The following is a 22,043-nucleotide window of genomic DNA, read 5'->3' as shown; positions in this document are numbered from 1 at the left end:
CAGCAGTGTAATTTCCACTTCCTATTTTAGATTGCTTCAAGCATCGGCGACGACGTCCACTTCTCGTCATAGATATCACAATGAATACGGAACTTTTTACCTCGTGTTTTCATCCTTATTTTTTTTTAAAAACTAGATTTCCACTAGAGACAAGGAGATAATTCATCCAAAGGAATAATTGTAAGTTTAATGATCAAATATTATTGCAGAAACAAATAATTAAGTAACCCTGTTATAATATAGATTGAAACTTGTTTATGGCCACAGTACGCCAATTTCTGCTATGATAAAGATTTTTTTTTTTTTTTACGGGTAAACCAATGCATGTTACTGTATGTCTTGAGATTGAGAATTCTATGGCGTTTGAACGGAAGAGCCCAGTGTGTTACCAATAGCTCAGTATTACCAAGGGCACAGTGTTAAAAACTCGTCACGGAAGAGACACTGACACTTGTACTGTACATTGACATGTCCACTTATTCCTCAGCGTGTTCTGCCCTCACTGAATAAAAGATGAATCGTCGCAATATTGAATGTAGGCAGTGCTTTGTGTCGAAGTCTTACAAATGAATTATTTAAACCTCTTTAAGTACTTTCCCTTTAATGGAAAACGCAAAATATGTTTCTTCAAGATAACAGGCAGCAATGAAATTGTAAACCAAGAGCGTTGTTATCTTGTAATGGATCGTTCCAAATATTTCGTAAGTAGCAATGGAACACGCAATAGTCATAAAAACGGTTCATTTATGTTTGGTAGACAAAAGGACATTTTTCATACCAAATAAGGTTACTTGTCTACTAGGTGTTTCGAATACAAGAGAAAGGGATTACGGTATATTCCAACAATGAATTCGTAGCTTTCAGCTATTCAGACCCTTTTATTATCGTTAAAGAAAACAAAGTACTCGATGAGAGATGAACCCCTTCAAAAATATCCTCAAAAGTGTTCAAAATTATTGTTCAAATTTGAAAGAGCTCATTTACCTATTCTATATTGAGCCGAGTCATCTTGTCAAAACTTTAGAGGAACAATGAGGTCTTAAGCCAAAGGAATGAATGCCTTGGCAAACCGCACTCGTCAATCGATAGTTTTGTTGTATATCAAAATTGCACTTTACTAATATGCATACCAAATAAATCTGTATTGATAAAGAGAAATGTAATGCAAGAACAAGCGCTTGCTCGTTCCTCACATGTTTTTGGGAACATATCTGTCGGTATTGTTATCATAAAGAATTTATCTATTTCGTAATTCTGTTAAGAGAAACTTGCAAAATGAATAATGATTGAGTTATTGCGTCATTTCTGTCCAAAGGAAAATTTCAATTATTTCGTTCATTATTTCAATTTTTCATTCATTAATGATCGGAGGTGCTTAGTATGGCGATTTTTGTGGTGTAGCTCAAGCATTGATAATAAAGTTTATTTTTTCATCAATCAACATATATTTGAAATGGAAAAGAAATTTACCAAGGCAAATTTTGGAATTTATTTCTCAACTATCATTATGTGCGTTTTCATACTTAATAACGGTAATTGTTAGATATAAATATAAAGTATTTGCTGCCATTGATAGAAAAGCATTATATATATATATATATATATGTATGTATATATATACATATATGTGTATATATATATATATATGTATATATATATACATATATATATATGTATATATATATATATATACATATATATGTGTATATATATATATATATATATATGAATGTAACGAAATGTTAAACAACTGAGTTCGTATGTGTTGGTGATGGGCCCCCCCCCCCCCCACTTCATTAGCTTAGAGGAAATCTGCTATGCAAATGACTATGAATTTAAGCATACTAAGACACTTTTTATTAAAACGTTTTCCAAACCTCAAGTGCTTTTGTTATAAAATACAGATAGTGAATGGAGGAAATATCTAAATAAGTAATATGGGGACTGCTAATCACCGCAGAACTAATTGGGGTATGGTCGTTGTATAGGCGTTACAAAGGGGATATTAGAGAGAGAATAATAAAAGGATAACAGGTAATTTCCAATAAATTTCCTTTTATCCCACTTTGTATAGAAAAAAAGGAAGAGGTACAATTGTGTGCTACGTCAGCATGAGACTAAAGTAAAACTTTTTGGTGATCTTTTGAACTGTAATCTCTCTCTCTCTCTCTCTCTCTCTCTCTCTCTCTCTCTCTCTCTCTAAGCAAGCTTAAAGAAACGTGAATGCATGCTGGTAAAAGAAAAAGGACTTATTTTATTCTTCCTTATTTTATCAAATGGAATGAAAAAAATTAGATTACGCACAACAGAAATTGTGCTAATTTCTTGGAGACATTGAATAGGACCCGAATAGGCTTTCAGTAGATTGTAAGTGAAGAAGGTCTCAAAATTAGATCTAAACTATCATTTATTTAATTTATTTTAGGGACTGCTTGGCTGGTCATGTTATTATTACTTGCTTAGCTAACACCCTAGTTGGAAAAGTCCAGTTCTCAATCAGGGAAAATAGCCCAGTGGGGAAAGGAAATAAACAAACCACAAGAGAAGTAATGAAGAATTAAAATAAAGTATTTTAAGATCAGTTAAAACATTGAAATTAATTTTTCTTACAGACTAAAAAAAAAAAATAAGAGGAAAAGAAATTATAGAGTAGCGTGCCCAAGTGTATCCTCAAGCAAGATAACTCTACCCCAAGACAAAGGGAGACCACCAGAGAGAGAGAGAGAGAGAGAGAGAGAGAGAGAGATCCAATGTCTGGCCTGTCAAAAGACCTATAGCTCTCTAGTGGTAGTACCTCAACGGGTGGCTATTGCCTGGCCTTGGCCCTGGCCAACCTACTACCTATCACGTAGGGAACCCTACTTACTACAGCACTTACACGTTCAATTTATCGCATACATCCTTAGGGATTTTGCATATATACACTGCATAACTGATGTTTATTGTCAAATCCACATTATCGAAACATTTACAGGACAAGAAAGTTTTTTGTTTCTTCTTGAACGAAATATTTCTCAATTATCATATCTTAAATGTTATTGTTTTGTTACCAACAGGTTGAATATTGCAGATAATTTAAGGAAAGTAATGAAGCAAAAGATAATCACCAGGGTAAAGTAGAGACGTAGACTGTAAATCATTAGCGAAAAGCTTGATTTATAAGTTGAAATTGAGAGGTCGGGGATTATCATCCTTATTTAAAGAGATGAGGAAAAGGGTAGGAGAGATATTCAAAGCCAGTAAAATCTCCCTTAATTGGGGAAGGCTGTTGGTGTGAGATTTAAAAATTACAAATAGTAGGTCGATCTTTAGCAGAATATTATCAAGCGCTATCATTCTTCAAGGAAATAATGAGGAGCAGATTTAGTCATTTATAAAAGAACTTGCAATAACCTTTTCGATCTTGCCTTGTGGGAAACAAAGGTAGATCCAATGTAATTGGATTGAATTATATGCGATTGTAGGTTGAGATAGGATTAGTTAAGAACTATAGAGTAGTTCAACGGGAGCTTAAAGATTGTGGTTCTCTTTATTTTATGGGAAGGGCATCAAAACCTCACCAGTATATAGCTCCAATAGTTAATTAAAAAGAAAAACATAAATATTTACATGTAACGAGTATTTTGCTGTAATCTTACTTTAGGACATGTAATGTAATGAGGATGACAAATAATAGATGGACAAGAATAATAGAATGGGTTACTAGAGTGTGCAAACGAAGTAGGGAAAGGAAGAGAAAGCGATGGACTGATGAACTAAGAAAGTTTACGCGTAAAGACCTAACCACCGCGATATACGGTGGCCACTGTATAGAATGGCGTAGAAAGACCGTAAACAGACTCCTGTGGAAGAACATGTCGGAGGCTTTTGTCCTGCAGTGAACTAAAAACGGCTGATGACGACGATAGATTAGGATTACAAGCTTCTTCGGCAATTGCAACTCCAAAATTGCGATGCTCTCCAAGTGATGGTAATTAAAGATTGGCTTGTGATTTAGACTTATCGATGATGTTTGTGTTGAAATTTTGCTTAATCTTCGTTGTTGATTTACAAGATATTTTTTTGTTCTTAGACAAATATACAAATGGATCAACATTTAAATGACAGATGCAGTAAGCAGAAATGTTCGTGTAGTTTTCTGAAGTAATCCTTTTTTAATCATTATAAAGATAAAATCATAATTACAATAATAAAGAAATATTAACAATAATGGAAATAATGGCTCCAGAGTTTTTCACTGAATCCTAGTTCTGAATGATTTGACCTTTTTGGGATATTTACTGATATTAATATGCCATGCAAAGTATAAGAGTTTGTATTAACTAAACCACCTAACAAGAGTCGCCTTGTGATTATGTACAGGTCACTCATTAGGGGACTGCCCTTAGTCACGTGTAACCAAAAATCTGTTTTGTGTTGGAATTTATTCATTGTTAAGACTTTTGAAAATCAATTTGAAACGAAAAATGTACTCTGTAGTGTTTGCTGTTCATATTTGGTTGATCAATAATTGTAATCTTCTATTGAACAACTACTCCGTGGATGACTATGAATTTCAGCATATTAAGACCTTTTAATTTAAAGGTATGCATCTAGAAAGAGCGTTCCTGAAATTAAATGGATATTACGAGAGCTTCTGCTAGAATATGGTTTCCGCTAGAAAACCTATCACGCGAATAATGACGCAAATTGAATACACACGCACACACACACACACACATATATATATATAATATATATATATATATATATATATATTCTTATTACTTGTATACATCTCGAAAAAATGGAAAAAGAAGAATGTCGATTACCTTAGAGTTGCCCACATATTCTGTAAAAAGGAATTCGACCAAATTTATATGTAGAAACAAAGATGAATTACATACAGGTAGTTCATAAGATTGTATGAATTGATAAATGTCCGAGATCCGTTGATGGAGGTATTAAATATGCCTATGTATAATGGTAATCTGTCCACTCGGCGAGATAAGGTATTTGACATAAGATTAAGGGGAAATCTGCCCATGTAAACTGATAAAAGGTTCCATGTAAACAAATAAAATGTTACGAATACTTATCATCGCCACCCACCAAGTCTTAATTTCAAGATGATGATGATGATCATTATTATTATTAGTAATAGTATCATTATTATTATTACTCGCTAAGTCACAATCCCAATTGGAAAAGTCACTTAACATTAAAAAGTTACGCTCCGTTTGGTTAGGCACAAGTTAAAAAACACCATTAACAATAGAGTATATTCTTGATAGATGAACTCCCATCTCGAGTGAATAAAATTCCATACATAACTTACCTTAGCTATATTATCCATATACTGCGTAAGATTGATTTTAGTTGAAGTGGACATAGACCCTACGTTGTATGTTAACTTCAGCGATATGTAATCATAATTTTAGTCTTCTCGTCACCCTTTCTTAAAAATCCCGAGCTGCCACTTAATTCGACAGGCATACATTAAAGGCAATAATTCCTAAGGACTATTAACTGACACGTGTGCATTCCTCAGCAATCAATCATCACCATTGCACTCACGAACCAGTGTTGTTTAGAAGTCTTTTATTTCCACTTTATTTTGTGCATTTTATGCTGTATGTCCCCTTGCTCTGGTTGTTGACGAACCGCAAAAACGTTGTGTTGCAAGCGGACATCCACCAACTCATAACGTGACACCTATTGATCAACGAATTTCACAAATGTCACAATTTTTATATAATATCAAATAAATCGTTCTCTCGTTTCTTCGTTTATCGTCGAAAGCGAACCTTAATATGCACTGGTTTCAGTCTGGGTATACAGGTAAACACGCCAATAATAGATTACGTTGTATTCACGGAATTGTGTGTTGATATTTCTCGTGCTTGGAAGGAGCGACGTTGGTTCCTCTTTCCACTTCCTTGGCTGACCGACCTACTGGCTGGTGACTAATCGAGCTACCCCGGGCCACCCAACACCCGAATTCACACACCTGGAATTCCGTCTTTCTCTCTTCTCGCTGGAAGGGTAATTCCCCGATCTACATATTAGTGTGCCAGGCGCATGTGTCGTTCACTCGGTGTTGGCATGATGTAAGCAAAGGTGTGTGTGCATATATATATATATATATATATGCACACACACCTTTGCTTACATCATGCCAACATGATGTAAGCAAAGGTGTGTGTGCATATATATATATATATATATCGTACATATATATAGATAGTATATACACACATATATATATATATATATACATATAGCATATATATACATATAGCATATATATATATATATACACACATATAGCATATATATACACATATAGCACACACATATATATACATATAGCATATATATATACACATATAGCACATATATATATATATAGCATATATATAGCATATATATAGCATATATATATATATATATAGCATATATATATAGCATATATATATATATATAGCATATATATATAGCATATATATATATATAATGTATATATATAATGTATATATATATATATATACTGTGTATATATATATATATATACTGTATATATATATATACTGTATATATGTATATATATATATATATATATACTGTATATATATATATATACTGTATATATATATATATATACATACAGCATATATATATATATACATACAGCATATATATATATATATACATACAGCATATATATATACATACAGCATATATATATACATACAGCATATATATATATATATACTTACAGCATATATATATATATATATGTATATATATACTTACAGCATATATATATATATATATATACATATATATATATATTTATATATATCAATATATATATATATATACACACATATATATATACACATACATACAGCATATATATATATATATAATGTATGTATATATATATGTGTATATATATATATGTATGTATATATATATGTGTGTATATGTATATATATATGTGTGTATATATATATATATATATACAGCATATATATGTAAATTTATATATATATACATGTATATATATATATGTATATATATATATATATACATACAGCATATATATGTATATATATAATATATATATATATATATACATACAGCATATATATGTATATATATAATATATATATACATACAGCATATATATGTATATATATATATATATATGCATACAGCATATATATATATATATATAGAGCATATATATATATATATATATGTGTGTGTGTGTGTGTGTGTGGTAGCCACCCGTTGAGATATTACCTCTAAAGAGTTATTTGGTCCTTTGACTGGCTAGACAATAATATAATGGATCCATCTCTCTGCTTACGGCTCATTTTGTCTTTGCCTACGCATACACTGAATAGTCTGGCCTATTCTTTCCACATTCTTCTCTGTCCTCATACACCCAACAACACTGAGATTACCAAACAATTATTCTTTGCTCAAGGGGTTAACTACTGCACTGTAATTGTTCAGTGGCTACTTTCCTCTTGGCAAGGGTAGAAGAGACACTAGCTGTGGTAAGCAGCTCTTCTAAGAGGAACAGTGTGTCCGTGTATTGTTCCGCTATACAAAGGTAAGGGATATTTGCATGAGTGTTGTAATTCAAGGGGCATTAGTTTGTGGGTTTGGAAAATTGTATGGTAGAGTACTAATTAATAGGATTAAGGATAAAACCGAGGATGCAATCTTAAAGTACAGGGTGATTTCAGAAGAGGTAGGGGATGTATGGATCAGATTTTTACAGGTAACCAGATATGCGAGAAGTATTTAGCAAAAGATAAGGTGGTGCATATTGTATTTATGGATATGGAGAAATCTTATGGTAGAGTTGATAGGGAAGCGATGTGGAATGTGATGAGGTTTTATGGAACTGGTGGAAGGTTGCTGCAAGCAGTGAAGTTTATACTTGGGTAGTAAAGCGTGTGTTAGGATGGGAAATGAAATGAGTTAGTGGTTTCCATTGAGAGTGAGGCTGAGACAGGGATGTGTGATGTCTACATGGTTGTTCAATTTGTTTGTTGATAGCTGTGAGAGGTGAATGCTCGATGAATGATCATAAGCGGGAGGTGAATCAGTTGTTTGCGGATGATACTGTATTGGTTGCAGACTCAAAGGAGAAGCTGGGTCGTTTAGTAAGGGTTTGGGAGGGTGTGTGAGAGAAGGAAGAAGGTAATGTGGGTAAGAGTAAGGTTATGAGATGCACGAGAAGGGAGGGTGGTGCTAGGTTGAATGTCATGTTGAATGGAGAGTTACTTAAGGAAGTAGATCAGTGCAAGTACCTTGGGTCTGTTGTTGCTGAAAATGGTGGAGTAGAGGCAGATATACGTCAAAGGGTGATGAAGGATGTAAAGTGTTGAGGCAGAGAAGAGATTGATAAAGAATAGGGGGTTAGAAGTAAATGAATATAATGAGATTTCTGAAAAAATGGTTGTACCAACTGTGATGTATGGATTGGAGTTGTGAGGAATGAAAGTAATGGAGAGAAAGAAATTGAATGTGTTCGAGATGAAGTGTCTGAAGAGTATAGCAGGTGTGTCTTGATTAGATAGGGTTAGGAGCAAAGTAATGAGGGTGAGGACGGGTGTAAGAAATAGATTAGCAGCTAGAGTGGATATGAATGTGTTAAGGTGGTTTGGTTATATATATATATATATATACGCACGCACACACACACACACACATATATATATATATATACGCACGCACACACACACACACACGTATATATATATATATATATCCATGAAATGTTTGGTCACCGTATATTTTCACCGCACATTACCCTTTACATATTATTTACCCTTTTTCCTTTGCTTTCGTTTATTCTTTTTGATAGTGCAAGAAATTATGTAAACTGACTCATTGTTGAAGTCAGTGCCTTCGTATCCATCCAAGATGTTGTTTTAGTCATCAAAGTAGTAACGTGTCCTAAAAGAATTACAATCTGTGCAATGTTTGTCATTGATAAATAGGGAGTGATGTTTTGATACATCTATCTTTTCTTGGAAGTTTATTCTTGATTTGCTTCAACTAAGTGAATTATTCTTCTGTTTTTTCCTTTTTGTGTAGGAAAGGAGAATATGGTATCTGGCTGTTTTCACAGTTGAAACAAATCTCTTGTATTTTTATTACGATTTATGAACACACTCTCCCCCCCCCCTCTCTCTCTCTCTCTCTCTCTCTCTCTCTCTCTCTCTCTCATATGCAACACAGGATGTGACACTCGAAAGATTTCTTGCTTGATCGTTTGCATCCGCCTTATCTCTCACTTTGGACACGTCAGTCTTTCACGAATTCCATCCAGGCGTGTTTAGTCAGACAATGTAGTTGTTTGGCGTTACTCGCATATCCATGTCCTTTACTGTATAACAATGGTTCACAGCGGGTTACTAGGGGTCCCCGAACCACAACAAATTATTATTATTATTATTATTATTATTACTATCCAAGCTACAACCCTAGTTGGAAAAGCAAGATGCTATAAGCCCAGGGGCTCCAACAGGGAAAAATAGCCCTGTGAGGAAAGGCAATAAGGAAATAAATAAATGAAGAGAACAAATTAACAATAAATCATTCTAAAATAAATCATTCTAAAATAAGTAACAACGTCAAAACAGACATGTCATATATAAACTATTAACAACATCAAAAACAAATATGTCATAAATAAACTATAAAAAGACTCATGTCCGCCTGGTCAACAAAAAAGCATTTGCTCCAACTTTGAACTTTGAACTTTGACTATATACAATAGTAGGGGGTCCGCGAAAATTTTATAAAGTAAAAATATAAATTTATATATATATATATATATATGTATGTATATATATATATATATATATGTATGTATATATATATATATGTATGTATGTATGTATGTATATATATATATATATATATATATATAAGTACAAATAGATGAATGAATAAATAACGGCTAATTAAGTACAAATAGATGAATGAATAAATAACGGCTAAACAACAACAACAATCTTGCAATATCATTATTATCAATATTATCAGTGGTATAGTGGAAAAATTAAATAAAGAGGATTTTCTTGTTTTGCAAGTAACTACAAACCGTAGCGGCAGCCACTGAAATATGTGAAACACTGGACAGTATTATGGGATAACAAAATAAACTGGTCAAATTGTAGTGTGTACAGATGGTACAGCAGTTATAACTGGAAAGACCAAGGGCGTTGTAAAACAGATAAGTGGTTGTTGCATCTCGAGCCATTTCAACTTACTGTTTCTTATAGAGAGAGCCACTTGCAACTAAAGAAGAGGGAACTCAAATTGCAAGGGGGCATGAACACAGTAGCGACTGTGGTCAGCTTGATCGAAACTTAGAGATTTGATTTTCTGTATGAATAGGCTGGAGATGAACTTCACTCACTAGTTGGCACTCACGTGTACGAATGCTGGCACGGCTGTTCATTCTTGGACAGTAGAGAGGTACATGGGTTTCTTTTGAAAGAAACTAGAACTTGTCAGTTTGTCCATAGACAACAAATGGCTGGCTGAAGTTACTTATCTAGTTGATATTTTTGATGAAGTAAACAAGGTAATGCAAGGTGCAAATACAAATGATATTTTATGTTAGAATCGAAACATTTAAAAGAAAATAACATCTATGGTATTCCTGTATCTGTCAGATATTACTGAAAATATTGTAACACTGAGTAAGGTAATACAAAATATTAAACTTCATACAATTCAGCCTCAAGTAACATAACACCTTTCACGATTTCTGGATAAGTTTGATAGTTATTTTCCTAATATATCAAAGGATGAAGAAGTGACATGTAAATAAACTGTAAATCTCTTTGCTGCAAGTACCGAGATCTCCCTTCCACCAAACCCTCTATCCAAACTATTAAAATGACTCATTGACATTACATCAAATTGTGCTCTTGAAATTTCTATTGAGAGAAGAATCTCTAGAATAATTTTGTGCCCAATGTTAAGATAAGTTTCCGTCATGTCATAAGATAGCTGTAAAAGTTCTTATCCCTTTCAGTACATCATGTCTTTGTGAAGACGGTTTTCCGGCAAGGGCTATAGTAAAATCAAAATATAGGTCCATGTTAGGTATTGAGGATGGTATGCACTTTCTTATCAAGAATTGCACCCCATATTGATATAATTATTTCTAAGCATAAGCAGTATGTTTCAGACTACTTTTTATCATATACTGATAGTGAAATGTATTATGTTCTTAAGTAATATTAATTTTAGGCGACTTTTTTTCTGTACTTATACTAATTCTAGGTCCTAGTTAAAATTTCATATTTTCTTTAATTCTTGAAGATAGATTTTAGTTACGTATTTTTAAAGGAAAAAGGTGACTTTTTTCTGTACTTATATTAATTCTAGGTCCTAGTTAAAATTTCACATTTTCTTTAATTCTTGAAGATAGATTTTAGTTACGTATTTTTAAAGCAAAAGGGTGACTTTTTTCTGTACTTATATTAATTTTAGGTCCTAGTTAAAATTTCATATTTTCTTTAATTCTTGAAGATAGATTTTAGTTACGTATTTTTAAAGCAAATGGAATGTCGTTTAACTAATACCTTTTCTTACTCAATGTGTGTACGGTATATGTTGTTTAAACAAACAATTATCACATGGATGACTTTCATTATTCAACCCCAATTTATTATGGTATAAGAGTCCGGCAATTGCATATGTAATATAAGGAGTCCGTGAAGCTGTGGGAGTTAAGAACCACTGCTTGGTAAGACTCTATAAGATTCGTTTATTTTTATGATGAATTAGAACCTGATTAGTAATTTATGTTTATGGTGAAATTTTTTTTTTTTTTAGAAAATATTTCTATTTTTACATTCCTCAGTATACTGTACTCTATATTGAATTAGACTGCTATCATTAAAGAAGCTTTAAAATTGGAATTTAAGAAAGGTTTAGTAATAACTAATGTAAAGTTATATTTAAAATTACTAATCAAGTTCTTATATTAGTCATAAATGTTAAAAATATGAAAGTTAATTGCTTTTACTGAACACAGTAACGTCTTCCAATTTTTTTTTAGTAATCTAAGAGAAAATAGAATTATTGCAACCCTAACCACATTATTGAATCTGGAACTACCTAGGATACTAAAAATTTGCCCGTAGCTAAATAGGAAAGATTTTTAGCTAAGTTTTTTTTTAATGAAATGCTTCTGATTATTATTAGCTATGCTGTTATGAGACTGAGTACCTTTATTCCTAACTCTCATGCAAGTTGGATACTTAAAGATTCCACGATAGCATTTGGAAGATATGAGAGCAATGTAGAGGTTTGTTGAATCCTGTTTGTGACAGCACTTCACCATCATTTGTCGTTTTGTAAATTTTGTAAATGGTGATTTTTTTGCTTTCAGAGACACTTGTTCTTCTATAGGGTATTGTTATGGTTTCAAAATTCTCACGACCAAAACTCGTATATTTGACACATTTAATTGTGATCTTTGTTTTAATTCAACTTTTGGAAATCCAACCCTTACAAAATTGTGGTGGTAGAGTAGTCTTGACTATCGAGCCCTATTATCTACTGAACTTTGATGAATAAATTCGAAAATAAATCCCTATTATTTACTAAACTTTGATAGATAAATTGGAAAATCTAGTCTAGACTTAATTCTAAAGTCTTGTTGTACAACATAAAATGTTGAATGTAAATGAATTCTTATGTTTCTCTTATCCAGATACTGTATACGGAAAGAAAGGAAAATTTTTTCTTTATTTACTGTAGATTGTGATAAAGGTCAAAACACTGTCTAACTGCTCCTCTTAGAGGTCTTATAAATACGTTTTCTCTCTACCTACCAGCAAAATTAAATTCTATTAGTTAATAAGACAGTTCAGCAACCACTGACTTCTCCAATACGTGATGGAACCTTCGCCTAATCTTTCTCAAATCTCGTGAGATTCTGTTGTAAGACATGCAACTAAATTTTCATGACCTGCAATAAGATCTCGTCCAGCTGGATATATATAGTGTTGCTCCTCCTGGCCCTCATCCAGACACCTTTAATTATACAGTTCTGTACAGCTTGTGACATTTTGGCCTTGGCAGCTTTTCAACTGTCTTTATTACTCTTTTTCCGTTGCAGTTGGATTTCAATTTTCATTCTCTTAAAGACTTGTCTTTGCATGTTTTTCAAGAAGTTCTTTTAGCTGTGCTATAATAGTTTGTGAAGGAAGATTTCCCTTCATGGTGCATATTATTAAAAGATTCCCTTCACAGGATGGTATATTCTGCGTTAAATATCCTATTATTCTTTGCCTTGTTTTTTATCTAATATCAGTATCACAAAACTTGATTGAATATCTATGGATCAGGTGACTTATTACAAGTCCTTAGAGTACCGGTTAAATATTTCATTTTTAGTTACCCTTCATCAAGCATTTTTGTACAGTAATTACTGTACAGGTAACTATTTTGTCTGATGATTTGTGAACGTGATGAAATTAATTTGCCCTAACTACCAGTAAGGTTCTGACTTGACTAGGCTTGTGATTTAACTGGCCCAATGCCATATAAAGAAGACTTCTCCAGAGAGACTATTATGCAATATCAAAGATAAGAAATTACCGTAGTTTTGGTGCTACTTATTTCAAATTCTGACAAGATCATTGTGATATATGAAGTTTTCTGATTATATATTATACAGGTTTGTTGTTTTAGAATTGCGATACTTAAATCCCTCGGCTATTGCTGCTGTTTTGTTACAGGAAATCCCGAGACAGCAGAAAAACTGCCCAGTCGATACATAAATCTAGTCTATTTTTCTTTTTTTCTTTATTTTTGACATTTTTAATTTCTTTTATTTTTTTACAAATGTACCCTTTTATACAGCCATTATACACTCTTTAAAACATTTTTGAAACCTGACTTACTTTTAACACATTCTTACATATACCAACGCTTCCCAAATTAGGTGATTAGGACAAACTACTGAAGGATTTATTTTTTCTTGCTAAAAAACTATTATTACTTGATTTTTTTTTTACCTTATAAAGGTATGTAGTTTTTAGTCAAAATACTTTTCTCAAATTACATTTATGGTTAGTTTTAATGGCATATCGAAGTTTAGGGACGTTTCATCCCTTTTGCTGATGTACTATAATTTTTAACTTTGCAGTGCTTGGTTAGAGAGAATTGAAAACCGATGACGTTTTTTTCCAATTCTTTAGGTAGTTTTTGTCCAAATTGGTTTACCTTTTCATGAACCAAAAAAGTTATAATGCAAATATATATTCAACGTCATTTGTAGCAACTAGGTGCCCGTTTACTGTCGGTTGTCCATAACAAAACAGCCGTTTTTCATTTGGTTGATTATAGGCGTATGCTTTACTAGCAATGTTTTATCATTCTCCTTTGCTTTTCTAACTTATTGAACTAGAAGTTGGGATAATGAGGGGGAGGAAAAGAGGTTAGTTTATTAGGATTTGGTCTTAAAAAAGAAACTTGCATGAAACACGGGAGACATGATAAAATCCTTTTTTATGGACGAAAATTTGAGGGTTGCACAATATGCAAAATTTCATGTTACACGAGTATATACGGTTTTACTGTAATTGACTTTTTTATCAAGTCCAAAAAGAACTAATGTAAACAAAAAATTTATTAAAATATGAAAAATACGAGTTATCTACCCTTAGAAACCCCTTGATATAAAGAGGAATCCACGATATAGATTTGTATGTACAGTTATATATTTATAATTTCTCGATGTACTGAGGAAGCGATAGATGAACTGCGATATGGTAAGGGATTACTCTTGATATTTTTGTGTTGTCTGTTAGGGGAGGATTTGTTTTCTTTATTGCAGAAATTCCATAACAGAAATACTACTATAATTGTTGTCAAAGATTTAATTGGAGGTCCCAAAAGATTAGTAACTAATAAAAGAACAGTATATGACAGAAGAGGGACATTTCTCACACAGGGTTAGAATTTAGAACGTAGGTATGGAAAAGGATCTTTATTTCTTGCATATAAAGGCTGCACAAACGATGAGATCATTATCCTTCTTGAATGGCATAAGGTTAGTTTTGAAATCCTAATACTGTATCTGTTTCAGACAATAAAGATTCCCTTAATAGAAATATTAAGTATCACAAACAAAAGCAACAATACGATCGCTGTAAATGCTATACAAAATCCTGGGATATTGTGCATTTAGAGCAATGAGAAAGTGAAATACACTACTGTAATGTTAATTTTTAGTGAATAAGAATGTCTTTAAAGCTCATTACCAAATCTTAGCAACTAGAAATTCATAGTATAGATATTTTCACAGTACTGTATAAACATGAAAGACGAAATTTTCCTCATTGAAAATTTAATGATGATAACCATATCCTATCAGTTTACTCGAATTAATTTCTAGAGAATTAAGTAACATATAGGTGCTTCATAATGCTGTGATCTAGTGATATTTCTTATTCCTGGAGAAAAAGTAAATTGTCCCATTCAAGTGCAGATTTGAAAGTTGCCCAAGTGTTCTTTTCAGATTGGTGAGTCAACCTTTTCCTAAACCTGTTATCTAAGTGTCTTAATTGTTTTTTAGCTGAACGTTTATTTCTATTCCACATTGGCGCCATTTGGCTTACCGAGACCATAGATTTAAATGTAAAACATCCCTAGAACAGTGGAACTTCCTTCTCCTTTTGTGATTTAGAAAACTAGAGATTTCCTAGTATATTTTAGTTGCCATGTGAGCTGCTTAAACTGTGTTAAATGGGAGTTTTAGAAATTGGTAACTCTAAAAAAAATTTTTCTTGAATTTTACTGAAAAATTCATGCTGTTTGAAATATCAGAAGAAAATTGGGGCACTGGTAATTTTGTTTGAAATACTTTCACAGTTTTCTGTAAGGGTTTAATGAAAAACTGAGCACAATTTTTTTTTTTTTTTTTTTTTTTTTTTTTTATATACCAAAGGCATTTTAGGAAAAGCCATGAGTAGTTCAGAAAGTATTTAGCCTGTACTGTACCAAGGTTTTAGCAAATAATCCCGGGATGGGTAAGCCACAATAAACTGCAAATAATTATAATGCTTTCCTCCATTAAATCTCTTAAAGTTATGTTTCAGACATAAAATCCAAGATAATTTTATCCTTTCTGCTAACTAATGGGAATGTAAAATAAAAATGCTTGAATTCAAACTTTTAAAAAATTAGATTTCGAGCTTAGGTTGCATGTTATAAGTAAAGATGGTCTTGCTCTATCACCTTCCTTGAAAATATCCTGATATCAGCTTGGGAGTATATAGTTTTTATTATATATTACTTTTGAGAAAATTAGCTTTATCTCTAACTTCACATGGAAGACTTTACTAAAAAATTCACTTAATTGCAGGTAAAAATTGGTTTTGGAGTGAGAAGTTGCAGATAGGCAAGTACTGTAGGTGGAAACTGAATCGAATAGATAAGTTAAAGCAAGAAATCAATGCAGTTAGTGCTGAAGGCATACTGTAAAGGTAACTTCATGGCATGGAATACAGAAAAAAATGAGACAAAATGAGCAGGTAAAATTTTATTAAGGTAAGCCAATATATAAATATTCAATAGTAAATTTAAATCCCACATTTTGATATGAAAGTCTGATATATTCAGTGCTTATATAATAAATGAGCATTTGTTAATGTAAAGCTATACAACAATCACAGCAACCCATAACATCCTTATCCCATGACATATCTTACTCAACTTTCAAAAATATTAGTCTATATTTTACATACATTCAGCATAATGTTTGAAATCTTGAACAGTTATGGTTCACAAATACAAAACATATAAAAGATATAGCACCTAGGATAAGTCTTTGAAAGATTATAATTAGGTTACAGATGAGAATCATAACAAATATATCTATATATATATGTAGTATACTGTATATATAAATTTATACTGTAGTATATACAGTATTTACATGGCATGTAATAAAATATAAATGCCTTGGCACCCATACAAAAATAATGGTGCAACTTGGTTTGAAAATTATAGAAAAAAAAGTTTCAAAGTAATTGGGCAAAGAGAGCCTGAGGCCTATATGCAAAATCTCTTGTTATTAGAATCACGAAAGACCTGAAACCATAGGCTCATGAATGTAATGTTACAAAAACTAAATATTTAATTTACATCTTTATAGGGGATGTAGAACTGTAAAAATATTTTTATGTACAAATATGGATCAGTAATAATACATTAAAATTAAAAATACTTAAAACTAGTCAACAAAAAGAGGTAAAATAAAATATATAATTGCAACAATGCATATTCTAATCTGTGCTACTATTGTACAGTGCATTGTTGAAGGTATTTTTAAAACTTCATTTCTCTCCGTCAAAAGTAATGTAAGAATCACTAACATTATAAGGGTATCATCCAAAAATATTTCTGCTTACTGGAATATGCTACAACTATAGGGCTACTAATAAGTAAAAATCCAACCATGTTACTCGGTAACAGACAAGCTTAGAATTAATAAAATGCAGTTTAATGGGAGTTGGTGACACTTGCAATACTGATCAATTCAAGACTTTAAAAATGTATTCAAAGAATATGGCTTATTCTCATTTCTGAAATTTTTTCAATCTCAGGATATTTTTTAGAATGATGTTAAACTATACAGTAATGATCTTCTGCTGTACACAGCTTTGTTTGGAAGAATTTAAATTCTTCCTTTTATCATTAATCACAAGCAAGCATCAAAATCTATTCTCATGTTTACCATGAAAATCAAAGTAAAATAAAACAATTCACTTCATAACTGTACTGTATGATGTTGATAATAAAGTCCCCATGGAAATCTGCTGATAGGTTGTTGACAGTTACAAGAAACCTATTTTAAATGTGTTGGGGATACTTCATGACTAGCATAATCAAGGGGTCTAAGTTGCCATTGTTATAATATTGACAAAACATAAGTGGAAATTTATTTATGAAGATGTAAAAAAAATATACTAAAGAAAACAGCTCACAAGAAAAAGGTGAAGTATATAATTTTTGATAATATAGTCTAAACATATAATGAGAGTCCCTAAGATTTGTGGAAATATTAAGAGCTAACTACCTGTGTTGAAGTAAGAAAAGCTTAAATGGTACAACTGTGGTGCTATTTGGTATTGTAGTAAAATGGTTATTCAATTTGTTTAATGATTAGCCAGTGAGGGGAAAGAACATTGACAGTTTTTCATAAGTTATGAAACAATAATTGTGAAATTTTAGTATATTTCTCCTTAAGTTAGATTTGATACATTGCTGTGGAAGGAAGTGCTAGCATTGTCTTTGGTCAGAAAAGAGAGAGAAATAGTAAAGTGAAAAAGATCCTGCTCTTAATTAAAACAATATAGAGCTAGGACAGGACTGATCATAGCTGAAAAGACCCTATCTGATTTTAGTAAAGTGATGTGGTCATGTTTTTCATTAGGTCAATTTATGTTTTGGTATTGCCTTTACTCAGAGTGTAGGCTTCCTCATCCAACTTCAAGATCACAGTCAATAATAGTACATGTAAGTGGAATTCAGCTGGGAGTTTAAAAATTTGGTATATGCCATCATAGCAATGCTGTATTTCTCGAAGGAATTTATGCTCTTTTGCAATTCTCATTTTTTGAACTATGGGTGTGGTCAAGAGAAAATCTTAGGAGTTTAGTCCGAGACTTAAATGCTGTGGCTTCTTTCTTTCCTTCTGCCCTTATATTACCATCTTATCCTCTGTAAATTTCAGAGACTATTTCTCCTGTGACTTAAATGTTTAGCCAAACAGGGATAGGTAAGACCAGGATATATAACACTATATTTCTGTGAACTTTATGATGATTGTTAGGTCCCACTCGGGCATTAAGGTCTTTTTCCTCTCCTTTAGGGTGAGGAATCTCATCCCACCTTTCATATTTGTCCCCTTCTGAGTTGTAAGAGATGTGCAATATTTGGAAAGTAAGCTTTAGAATAGGATCACGTTCTCCCTGTCCTGGTTTTTCAGTGTAGATTCAGTAATCTCTGAAATGTAATAGTTTACTAGGAATTATAAACAGCAGTTAAAAACTGAATTAATAAGATAAGAGGATTGTTAAAATATGCAGACGTTAGCATTTTGGACCTTAGATTTTTTTTTATTTAATCCAGTTGAGTTGTCCACATGACCATCCCATCCAATTCAAACACCCAGCATGATAACACTTCACAAAATATAAGTGCTTGGCAGTGACTTGTAGATATATATGCTCAGTAAGTGCAGTTTTTTGTTTTGTCATAAAAGTTGTTTATTACTAAACAGAATTAACACTAAAAAATTAAAGGTTTGTTTCTTAATAGAAAAGGTTCTGATGAAATAAAGATTTGCTGTGGAGCTGAATACACTAGAATCAAATGATGAGCCATACACCATATCATGCATAAAACTGTATACAGTATTTGATAAAGTTAATTCATTGTGAATGACTCGTAGAACCCCAAGGCTTCTTGTGAGACCAAGTACCTTTTGGAAGTAGTTGTCTGTACTCAACGTTTTAAACCTAAATATTTTACATTTGTTTTAACTTCCTCTCTTCTATTCTGCTCTCCAACCTAAACTTTTACTGAATACTGTAGTACAAATGCAGGGTTTTGCCCTAGTTTCACTTGGGTGCTGAATCGCTCTTTTAGGCCCCAGCACTGGAGATAATGACCCAAATTCATAAATCTATAGTAATCTTATCTAATAATTTTGCAGGAAATTAGAAAGGCAAAGCTCCATGGAATATACTGCAAGTTCAAATTGGAGAGTGTGTGGATGTCAAGAAGTATGGTCACACCCTAGTCAATCATATGAATATCATCAATACAAGGAGGACTTGAGAAATCTTTCCTGGGCACAGTAGAAGTCAACTCTGTGAAACCAGCAACAGAATAAAAGGTATGGAATGAAATTAACAAATGTGCTAGCATCAAATTATGATATGAAGCACAGGCATTGATAACCCCAAATATTTTCAGCACTATTTAATCTTTGTTCTCATCACCATTGATTTGAGGTCGAGATGCTATTTGTAACTTATCAGAAGTTTCATATGGAATTAGTATCCAAATACCATACAATGTTATATTGTCTAGAAATGAAAGGCAGAAAACATATCCAACTTAGTTGCTTGCTGATATAAATAATCAATCATTTTTTAGTAAGTATTCATCTGTGTTTACCTGAAATCTATTTATATTTAACATCTATTCTTTATTACCCGGTAATACTAATTTCATTTTTAATAGCTACACCAGTAATTCCATATTTGTTCACATTCTACCTATCTTTGTAATTATAGATTAACCATCGAGATGTTTATATTCTACATATCTTTGCATTTATATATTAACCATTGAAATGAGTTAATCATTAACATCCTTATGACTGATATGCAAATCACATTAAAAATTTCAAACAAGTCTGTTAGTTTATTTTTTTTTTCAAAACATCACTTATCTAGAAATCTTATAATGGATCATACAACCTTAAAGGATATACAAAATTTATCCTTTAAATCATACTTAAAATTAAATTCATGAAATGTAAAGCCAATAAAGAAATCTATATTACAGATTGGAAGAGAATCTTTAAGCATCACTAGATGTAGATAGCACCAGATATGGACTATTGTTATGGCATTCAATAAAAATCTTATCCACAAATGCAGTGAAGATTACAGTAACCCAGTCCACAGATGATAACAGCATGCATTTACAAAATCTGTGAGTATGCCCATTATTTTGGTATTAGTTACAATAATCACTTTTTCTTCGTTTCGTAATTGCTTGTTGATGCAACTCAATTCCTGAAAATAAAACACACATTTATTAATCTTGATATTCCATAACGCTTTATGCTCATATAACTTTGATAAATCATCTACAGTATTTGATTCTACATAAGTGTCTGTGATAGAAATAACACAAAAATTCTACACCATACTGGTAAGAGAAAAAAACACACTTTGGCTTCTTCGATACATAGCACAGCAGGAGGAGGAAGAGGAAAAAAGATGGCTTGAACACCAAATGAATGACAATTTGTTCCAACAGGCATAAGTCCGCGAAGGTTCCGGCTCCATCCGCCCAGCGGAGAGAGTTTCCTCTTCGGTCTGGCAGCCGCGTCCAGACCTCCAAGACATCCCTGAGCCGTCAGGATCGTGAAGGACGGTTCCCCTCGTCGAATAGACCCACAGACACGTGGACCTCCGTGAGGAAGGATAGACCGAGGACGGAGGCCTCCGTCTTGACGGCTATGCCCGTTCTTCAGCCAGAACCCCAGGAGATGGAGAGGAGCAAGGCCTTGGCTTCTCCCCGTACGAAGGCCTCCGACGGAGGTGCCCCGTCGCATGCAGCAGTTCGACCTGCGGAGGAGCTGGACAATCAGGGGTAGGGTTCAGCAGCGGAGGTGTCAGCCTATCAAAGAGTGATAGGCCTCATTCGGAGACACCACAGGCTGGACGAGCCCGAGCCCTCCTCCGAGGAATTCTGGCGGTCCAGTCTCAACAGACTGGTGGATGCCCCCGTCCAGCAGAGACCCTCCCAGGCACTTTCGTTAGCCAGGGATGTGAAGTTAGGTAGAGCCCACATAGACAAGATTGTGGCCAACCACGCCAAGGCTCCCAAGAACCAGAGTTCCTCCAAACTACTACAGGGCCTGAAGTCCCAGAGCAAGTTTTACCTCCCGGAGGGCCACTGTGCAGGCGCCTGTTCACTGGAACGTGCACTCGCCATTTTGGGACAAGGAGCTGCGGAAGAGAGGGCCTCAACAGAACCAATCTGTTTTTCTCCTGCGGAAGCCACCATGATGGAGGAGATAGCGAAGGACCTCGTGAACGTCTCCTCCTGGCTGGATTGGTGGGCTTCTACCCTGGCGGCGTCCAGGCATTGTACGACCTCACGGTCCCAGAAAATCAGGCCTTACTCAAGGAGCTGATTAGCTCGGGAGGTAAGGCCCTGAAGTTTCTGTCGTACCAGTCACTAGCGCAGGCCGC

General features: G+C 33.2%; 2 protein-coding genes and 1 long non-coding RNA gene across 3 annotated transcripts in view; 1 reads left to right on the top strand and 2 right to left on the bottom strand.

Moving 5' to 3' along the window:
* Positions 1-5,978, bottom strand: part of LOC137623053 (rho GTPase-activating protein gacF-like) — a 54,484-nt gene extending 48,506 nt beyond the window's left edge. Inside the window, exon 1 of the mRNA XM_068353691.1 lies at positions 5,318-5,978. Within this exon, the coding sequence (XP_068209792.1) occupies positions 5,318-5,371 (54 nt within the window). The 5' untranslated portion in view covers positions 5,372-5,978. The remainder of the gene's footprint in view (positions 1-5,317) is intronic.
* Positions 1-22,043, top strand: part of LOC137623056 (uncharacterized) — a 90,776-nt gene that overhangs the window by 52,501 nt on the left and 16,232 nt on the right. Inside the window, exons 3-5 of the long non-coding RNA XR_011040542.1 lie at positions 16,406-16,590; positions 19,763-19,945; positions 20,623-20,772. This is a non-coding gene — a long non-coding RNA (uncharacterized lncRNA). The remainder of the gene's footprint in view (positions 1-16,405; positions 16,591-19,762; positions 19,946-20,622; positions 20,773-22,043) is intronic.
* The window catches only part of LOC137623054 (KICSTOR complex protein SZT2-like), a 362,398-nt gene continuing 360,820 nt past the window's right edge, over positions 20,466-22,043 (bottom strand). The window contains exon 76 of the mRNA XM_068353692.1: positions 20,466-20,855. Coding sequence (XP_068209793.1) covers positions 20,724-20,855 — 132 coding nt within the window. The 3' untranslated portion in view covers positions 20,466-20,723. The remainder of the gene's footprint in view (positions 20,856-22,043) is intronic.

This window comes from Palaemon carinicauda, chromosome 30 (genome assembly GCF_036898095.1).
Source record: "Palaemon carinicauda isolate YSFRI2023 chromosome 30, ASM3689809v2, whole genome shotgun sequence".
Taxonomy (NCBI): Eukaryota; Metazoa; Arthropoda; class Malacostraca; order Decapoda; family Palaemonidae; genus Palaemon; species Palaemon carinicauda.
Note: the sequence above shows the minus strand (reverse complement) of the source record. Positions and strands in the feature narration are given on the sequence as shown.